This window comes from Ctenocephalides felis, unplaced genomic scaffold, assembly GCF_003426905.1.
Source record: "Ctenocephalides felis isolate EL2017-DRISC unplaced genomic scaffold, ASM342690v1 CF-g0.4_SCAFFOLD_01170, whole genome shotgun sequence".
Taxonomy (NCBI): domain Eukaryota; kingdom Metazoa; phylum Arthropoda; class Insecta; order Siphonaptera; family Pulicidae; genus Ctenocephalides; species Ctenocephalides felis.
This window is the reverse complement of record NW_020537324.1, coordinates 63,736,823-63,746,541: the sequence shown is the minus strand read 5'-3', so window position 1 is coordinate 63,746,541 and position 9,719 is coordinate 63,736,823. Positions and strand designations below refer to the sequence as shown.

The 9,719-nt window shown below is 32.4% G+C and overlaps 1 protein-coding gene across 1 annotated transcript; it reads right to left on the bottom strand.

Annotated features, from left to right (window-relative positions):
- Positions 1-446: 446 nt before the first annotated feature.
- On the bottom strand, positions 447-2,492 carry LOC113367536 (peptide transporter family 1-like). Its single transcript, XM_026609135.1, has one exon. The coding sequence runs from the start codon at positions 2,490-2,492 to the stop codon at positions 447-449; it is 2,046 nt and encodes a 681-aa protein (XP_026464920.1).
- Positions 2,493-9,719: the final 7,227 nt, after the last annotated feature.

The following is a 9,719-nucleotide window of genomic DNA, read 5'->3' as shown; positions in this document are numbered from 1 at the left end:
ATTTTTTCTGATCATTTTCTTGAAACTTTGCTTGATAAGGGACCTAGTCCTGAATGGACATTCTAAAATATTATAGACATTCAAATATAAAAATTCGTCATAGTTAAGTATATTGCATAGTTAATATTCTAACGTCGCAATTTTAAATGTTAAATCTAAATTTCAGTTTCATTGATTAAATCGATTAAATTGATCGACTTACACATGTTGCAATTTGCCCTAATACAAAATGCCACTTACACCTAATTGTTCTTAAAAATGTTAAACTACGTAGTATAAACAATTATATAACCCATGTATTTATCGCATTTTAAACTCACATATTTGGTATAGTGGTAATTCGTTTATTACCAGAGTATAAAAAGTATATTTTACATTTTTATAACACTTGTCTAATTATTAGAATATACATTATCTAGTGATAATGTGGGACATCTAGTAAATTATCAAATCAATTTGATAGTAGGATCTTGAGGTTTAAAATGAATTCCTATTATAACCAGCAATATCATATCAATTATCAGTAACCCAGAAAATAGAAAAAATTCGTGGTCCTGATCGAAAGTGGCGCAAAAAGTGACTATGACCACTATAGCGTCGCCGATTCCTTCGCAGAATTCCGCTGTGGCGCACACAACCGATTTGAGTGTGGCAGGCGCTTGGGTGTACTTGAAATCCTGCCAGGCGATCATGAAGTAAATCTCCCCGATGCTGTAAATGATAGCCTGAGGCAGTAGCCATAATATGTGTACGGAGTTGGGTTCACGAATCTCGTAGAACGTGGCCGAGTCTCCGTAAAGTATCGCAGCATATGCACCGCCTAAATGCATATCGAATTGGGTCAGTATCCTGCCACCCTTTCGCACTAGAGAGTATTCGTCGGGGGTGACTTCCACTACCCTCGGACGGCTGTTTGCGGTGTATATGTCGCCTGTATGCATCGATCTCGTAAGCACTTTGATCTTTACAGCGTTTGAATCCTTAACTAATATCTGATCGCCCGGTTCGGCACCTAACACAGTTAGATGTGGAAGACCCGATTCAGATTTATCGAGTTCTATGAATGCTGATACCTCGACCTCGCCTTTGACTTCGTCAGTGTTTATGAAAACTGATACTGATGCTTGTTCTTCAATAAATACTGTTTTGTTCTTGAACGTAGCGCAAGGGCTATTACTTGACAAGTTAAATGATTTATGTCCATGCATTGGTATGTGCTTTGCTGTGTATATACTTAACGGACTCATTACAATTCCGCGAGGAAAAATATCTGATGCATACATTACATAACTGCAATTCAAACCATTATAAAATCTCATCTCAGCTTGGTTAGCAGGCGGTTGAACGGAGTCGGGATTTTTTATTTTGATCCGCGATTCAATTATTCCGGATATTGCAAAGGCAATTGCCAATGACGTACCTCCAAATATCATCCTTCGCAACGACCTGTCCATTCCAAATCTTAAAATGTACGGATCTATAAAGTTCATAGTAACTGGCAGTAAAACCAGGACAAGTGTAGGGTTTAAAAGAAGAAAATGATCAGGAATAATTGTATACGATCCAATACGACCGTCCATTCTAGCAGCTTGAAATAACCATTTAGTATTTACTTGATTGTACATAGAATAAAACGTCGGTATCGTCACCATTATCAACAGAATGCGTAAGTAAGTTTTAATATCACTTACCATTTGTTCTCCAAAATCAGCTTTGGAATAATCCAGCCAATGTTCTTTGGGATTGGTTTTACGTTCTTTTGACCACATTTTTAAAGCATGTCTTACACATTTTACCATTCCAGAAGACATGTTAGTAGTTGGTTTTTTTATTGTATAAAATTTATAGCCTGCTACTAGTAATGATATTTCTAACATATAGCTTGCTATTGATACTCCAAATGGTATGGGGTAACACTCTTGGTCACCCATGCATGGTACTTCTGATTTTAACAAAGGTAGGAGAAAATATGCCAGTAGGACGCTGCTGCTTCTAAATATGTAGTCTATGCGGTAATAATGGACTAGAATATCATGTTGTTCAGGTAATTCGAACTGATCTCCTTCAAAAGCTGGAAATGTCCCTGCCATTATGATCATGCCGCAGGAGTGTAGGGCCCAAAAAGCGTATGTGAATTGTCTGGCATAATTTTTCATAGGTGGAAATGAACCTATAAACAACAATGACCTTGCTGTTGTTTGCCACACATCACCAAATACTAAAATTATGAATCTATTTGCAAAACTGCTCGAAATCAGTGCTCCGATTGGGAAGAATACGGATATTATAGTTTTAGTTCCGTGGATTATTGCGACTGTAGTATCTGTGCCAAATCCAAGTTTGTTTCTTATGTAAAGCGAGTATATTGATTGGGCGCTGAACATCCCTAAGGTTACAGGAAACGTTTGAGCTAGCAGAAAGTATGTCCCTTTAGGCAAACTTTTTATTGAAACTTTCTTTGGTTGCTCGGGTTCGGAAATTGCTTCTGACATTGTAAATATTTATATTTAATATAGTTGAAACTAAATTTAGTAATATAATATTTGACATTTCACGACTGTCATTTGATATGCCAAAATTTATATTGGACAAAATTTTTAGATGTCACAATTTATCCAAAGTACAGTGATACAGGATGTATTAATTAGGTAAAACTACGAATTTCCATTTTCTGAATGATCTGGTCTTTAGAATGTTAAGTGCACGTAACCAATTAGTAAATTTGATTACATTTGGAATAGTGAATGATTAGGAATTCGCCTAATTGTTCTGGCTAGTATACTTGTGCTCCAGGGACGAGTATTAATTAATCGGACACAGTCTTGGCAGTTGTGTTTTGCTCAGATGCTAACCTTAGAACATAATAAAGCATAATGGTTTGATAATGGTTAGTTTACATGCATACTAGACATTCAATTGTTGGATAAATGATATTTGGTTAATTAAATTGAGGGCATATTTAATAACTATTTCTTTTTGGTTGACCAGCACCCATCTTCGTTTTTCAGTACTAAAAATAATACAGTTGATCTTTCACCATAAATTTTTCATTAAAATTTCATAATTTTAGTCTGACTATAATGTAGTATAATTATTATGTTTTTAATAAATAGATTAAATTAAATTAATAATATATTTTTAGTAAAATTCCATCAAAATTCATTCAACAATTTCATTATATGTGTAGAACAATTCGTTCAAGTGATGCACATAACGCACAATTAATTTGTTTCAAACAAGCAGAGAACATTTCGCACAACAGCAGTATAATATAATTTACCGAAAATTAATTTATGGTCGTAGATAATAAACGTTAACGTTAATTAGTGTGTGATGATTTTACATTTAACAAAACGTAAACATTATTCCGCAATGGCATGTAAACTCCAACTGCAATGAGTAATGAAGTGAACTATGTGTGTAATAATATTTGTGTGGGTTTGTTTTATAGGGGACAACGGTGCTAAAATATTTGTTTTATTAGAAAATTAGAAAATTTAATATAATTTGGAAATGTTCTGTAATTACAAATGAGTACTTTCAGAGTACATGCTTTTAAAAAAGTATGATTTGAAAAAAAAGTCTCATAAAGCCAAAAAGCGAATTTTCATATCAACATTTAAAAAAAGTTGATATTTTGTGTTTCTAACCACATTTGCGAGCCGTTTAATAATGTTTTTTGAAGTAAAACTTCTTTAGATACAACTAGAGTGTAAATCTGTGAAAATGCAACGGAAGAACGTTACGCTCGAATCGAGTGCCAATGATTCGTCTTTCGCTCTCTATGAGATCATTTCTATACGTGTCGATTGTGATTGGTCGTCGTGTCGCGAGTATGTTTGCTTTGATTGTATGCGTATACGTAGTATGTCATAATGAAACAAATGAAAAATCTGTGCCGTGTAAGAAACGTAAGTTTACTGAAATAATTTGTATTATTCGTATATACTATATATTATTAGAAATTATTTTTATAGACAAGGCACATACTACATCTGCTCAAAGAATGAGACTGTATAGCTAGCGAAATAGTCAAAAAAAATTAACAGCCAATGAATGTATGTTAATACTAATTACATGGTAAGTGGAACAACTGTTCTCGTTCAAATGTCAAATCTTACAATTAAATAAAGCTACTTACTACAATTTAATAATATTTATCTAAAACATCGTATTATATTTAATTGAACATAATCTGTCAAAACCTTTTGACATTTGACGTATGAGCCGCCATACATGGTTTTATTTGAAATTACGATTTCACAAAAAAATTTAAATTAAAAATGTAAAGTTTTGAAATAATTTACCAGTTTTCCCTCAATCTCTGGATTAGCACAAATATTTTAAGACTAAAAGTGGCCCAATCGGGCTAGCCGTTTTGGAGTTTAAGCATGCCTAACACAATATTGAGTTTCATTTTGATTTATAAGAATAATCTTAGTAGAAAAGTATGAAAACTGTTTCAAAAATCGAAACCTTTTCCGAATTTATAAATACATATATTCTGTACCCCAACACCGATTCACTCTATAAATCCAGTGTCATTCGTCTATATATTAGTTTCCAGTCAGGGACAAATTCTCCAAAGCCCTGATTCGAATAAACTAGTTGTGAGCTAGTGCGTTTTCGGGGTGGATAGCTCGATTCCCTGTCTAATGGGGGATGTGGAGCACAGTGGAGGGTGTCAAATATCGATGACAGTGCTTCGGATGGGGCTCGTAATTGATAACGCGCCAGATAGCTCATTGCGTAATGAAACATAGACGCAATAATTAACTACTATGGATGGACTATTATGGAATTCCTCATTTCCGGAATTTACTCTTTGATTAAATCTCTTGATGATGCTCTGATTGTCTCAGCATTTATAAATGGTCAATTGAATTTGATAAATTTCGTTGAAAGTCTAAGAACTTTAAAATTCAGAATTAAGTAACTTAGATTTCACACTATAGAAATATTGAATTAATAGTGACAATTTGTGATTTTCTCATATCCATATTATCAACTGTGAAAAGCTTGAAGAAAGTTTTTTTGTAATTTTTGTCTTTTATTTCTACAACATTAGCATAGTTTTATCGTTTATTAAATCTTGAAAATTTCCTTTGACAAACTGTAAAAAGAATTATCAAAATACGAATAACCGTTTAGGAAAAGTATCAAATCATACATCCGTACAGAATTCTATATATAAGATATGTCTGAGGAAAATTTTCCTAATAAATGTAGTTGAAATTTCGATGTGTTTTTGAAATAATTTATTGTGAGATTTGATGTTGTCCGTATCCTATTTCCAAGTTTTGCAGAGGATTAGCGGTAGGTATGTTAAACTCTGTGATATATTAAAATAGTTTCATCAAGTGCAGATATAAATTCACCAGCAATCACTTCTATTGAAATATTTGCGTTCGTACACAAACGCAGTTAAATCTAGGTAGGTCACTGAGTACCCTCTGTAAAGAGATTCAACTATTTTGCAATCAAACTAATTGCGTTTCGTTTATTCAAAGCGATTGCGTTTTCAATCCTTCTTGCTATGCCGTCAATTTCCAATCGAATAAGTTTTTAATTGAAGGGAATTACTCGGCGCATTCACTTCAGAAAACCTTAAAATTATTACCCTTCCAGTAAATACAGCAGAAGCGGCGGTTTCGCGGGCTGCTTTTCATTCTAATGAATCTAATGGTTTTGTAATTGCAATTATCTCTTTCATTAGAAGTTGCCCTGAATTATCTTATTCCGTGCGGACTTGGTAATTGCGAATTCCAATACAATACCCGCGTTTGCGGATCCACAGACCCCATAACTTAATTACAACTACAAGTGATAAAGGAAATTCTAAGGAAAAATAGCTTATAGAATATTTTAGCCATTTATAGAAATGAAAGTTTTTCGAAAATATACCTTGAGAAAATAAGTTTTACTAAATCTAATAGTCGTGCAGGAAATACATAAAACTTCAGATAAAATTAGATATCTACATACCCGAATGTCCACCCACTTGGCATGTGATTTAGACACTTTTCTTGTCTCACTATCAAAAATCTGCTGATGTTCCATATGAAATATGTGCAGATATTAAAAATATAGATATATTAAAAATATTTTTTTTATTCTATAATTGTTTTAGCATTTATATTTATTGCCTGAGAACCAAATAGTTAACAAATTGGATATTCTCATATTATTAAAATGGCGAACACCTAAAATGGGCAATGTCGTCAAACATTGTCACCGGAATTGTGGAATTGAATATAAACAAGGGTGGTCTTTAATAGGGATGTTTTTGAATTTACTTGCTCCCAGGGGCTCAAATGCTTCCGAATTGCTAAAAAAAAATCTCTGAAAGTTTTAGCTGTTAATATTAACCTTAAGATAGTTCGCACTCCAACCAAAGTTTTTATGTAAATAACATGGATAAAATTCCATTTTCTTCAGCGACAAGTGAATCAAAATTATGAGAATGTCATTGTATTTGCTTATTTTGATCATAAATAAAAATGACAAAAATTTGATATATCTTATAAAATTAGTATTTACTTAATAAGAAGAACCAAGATACTTTGGTTGGAGTGCGGACTATGTTAGAGTTAATAACTTTCAGAGATTTTTTTATCAATTTGAGAGAATTTGAGCACCTGGGAGCAAGAAATTTGAATAATCCATATCAAGGACCACCCTTGGAAGCAAGAACATAAAGATGCATAAATAATTTTTGGTTTCTATTAGGTATTTTTCAATCCCAAAGACGATTAATTAATTCTTCAAGTTTCTCTCAATTTCTACTTCAATAAATTTTCGTTTAGAATATTGAACGGATAACATTGTAAATTTTACATTTTCTATAAACCCTCTACTTTTATGCATTTCTATCAACGCGAGTTGCGGTTGCAATCGGAAACGTGTTTATTAAAAATGTGTTCGTTCGATGCAGTGGTGTGATTTTTCTTTTTGCAGCTAAAATCAAATGACTCGAAAAACCATTCCTGTTTGCGTTTAATACTGAAATAGTCAAACCTTGGGTATAGAAAGATAATAAAATCATAATTGTAAGTGCAATGTGTATAATGCATTGTATTAGTAATATCATAAAATGCACTTTTTTATATGGACATCTGTGAAATTTTAATTTCTGATAATTATACATATATCTTGAAGAGTAACTTTCCGAGAACTATTTCTACTAATCCCGAATATTGCTACTATCTATAAACTAGAGCTCATACCTTTTTTATACTGCTTTGAATTTGCGCAACAAATCGTAGGGTGCTTGGGATGACATACTATTAGTCTGGCGTTTATAAATTTGTCGGATATGAAACAAACTCATAGCACATATGGTGCTAAAATGACTAAGAAGTAGGTCAATAAGAATTTACTGTCAATTAACACTAGATGATACAAGTTTTCAGTTAGAAATAATATGTAGAAAATTGTGTGGGTGCCTTTTGAGTGGTAGGTAATACCCGAGCAGATAACTGGCTTTGGTCCATCAATACTTTTTTTTACTATTTTTCGATTCATATGGAAGTCATCGACTAAAGTTGAGTAGCTCTGTCTGGTAAAGTAAATGTAACACGTACCCAAGTTGGAATGTTTGCGACAACTCGCTCACGGTGGCACGCGCAATGGTCTATTTCAATATCCAGTTTTCGCGGTGCATTAGGTGCCAAAGCTGCACCTTGATACTATATTATATAATACTATCAAAGTGTATATGTTCTGGGTTAAAATTGAATAGAACAACTAATGAATCTCCTATAAATAATAGATGTTTTAGATTATCTAACAATACTGAACTTGAATTTTCATTGGTGTAACTTTTACAGTAATTATAGCAGCGCAAGGAGTTGCAAACGTTGCATTAAAACTTTTACAAAGCAATGGGAAAAAGGATGAAGTGAAATGAAAATTTAATTTTAATGATAAACATAAATATAATTATAATAAACATATTTAAATGGCCTAAGATACTAGCTATCGTAAGGTAATCGACTAATAGTGCTATAATTAGAGCAATGTCTTAAACAACAACAATGGGTAGAAAAACCAATTTCTAGAGAGAGAAAAAGCAAATTAATAAATTGATAACTGTTCATAGCAGCTTGAAAATGTAATAAAATATTACCGACAATGTGTGCGATAGCAGCTTATTTTACAGATAATTGACCAAAATCTCTATAATTCAATATTTCTAATTAAATAAATTCTTCTTTACATTATTGGCAGTTATTAGAACCTCAAGACTCTAATTTATTACAATAATCGAGTGGTGTATGGCATCGTGCCTTAAGGCAAATTGCTGGAACTTCAATTGCAAAGTTAAAATTATTTATTTGAAGGATGTAAGTGAGTTTTGGAACTTTAGCTAGAATTAGAATTAAAACACGAATTATTTTTGATATTCAAAAAAAAATTGAAATTAAAAAAAAAATCCAAAAGCGATCGTTTTGTCAACACTAGCAGAAACTTTTCTGATTCATTCAAATCAGATGCTTAGTTCTCTCAAAAACTGTCATTTTTTGCACATTTAGCTCTGCATCTCCGCAAGGGCTGGACCTGCCTTTGCCAAAAACTAATCACCACTTCTTCCCGTCATTGCGAATTGAATGTTTTTTAAATCATTCCAATCAGTTGGTCGGTTCTCGCAAAACCCGAGTTTCCATATTCGGTACTCTTTGCCTCGTATCACGGAAACTGCTTGACCGACCTTTTCAATAAATATTTAGCTAATAATCTATCTTTTGCATATATAACGGTAACATAAATAAAATAAAATATTAATACGATCTTTATATGTCATGCATATAAAACATTGGTTATTTTATTTTAAAATTGGAATTTTTGAAAAAGCAAAATATATTCTTAAATGTCAAGATGTATATATAATTGGCTTTTTACCTTAAGGCAAGCTGCATGAACTTCCCGAAATATGGAAATAATATATATTTGCTGTAAAACTTTATCAACAAAAATTGAAATTTAGATAATTTAATGAAATTTTCTACTGTTTATTTTGTTAAAATAGTAGTTGCTTTTTATCAAAAACTATTCTTAATAAATTTATATGTATAATATTTCATTGAATTTAAACCTTAAATTTTTAATCATGAAATTTATAATGTATAAATAACAATATTTTGTAAAATAAACCTTTGTTTTTGATACGATTTTTTACCAGCACAACTTACACTGTAATTCACGAATATACTCGTCTTGAGCTCTATTCGGACGATTCAAAACTGTCCGATGGGAGCGTCACAGTTGGTTAATTCGAATAAATTTGGGGTAACATTTTGTCAAATTTTGAATTTGTCAGTATCTTTGAACTAACATAATTTACATAATCGGTATTTATTTTATTCGACGCAAATTGCGAAAAGACCCAATATTTATTTGCAATTAGTATACTGTTATTTTTTTTATTTTTCTAATCCTTTTCATAGTTTTTTGGCCGACGAATTGGATTGGAAGAATTCAAATTTTAAACTTTTTCTTCTCCAATTAGAGTTATATGTCAGGTGAAATAAAAATGTCAGGAAGCAATGCCTCGTCCTGGGTGGTCGTCGTCGTCCTTCGATAAACTCACTATTTCTCTATATCCGTTTCGATTCGTTTCCGCGTTGGATAACGTCCGCCAGAACGGATGTGGTTGCGGCGGCCACCCCTCATTCCTCACGATAATGGAGCGCTTAAGATAGAAAAGATCGACGAGGTTA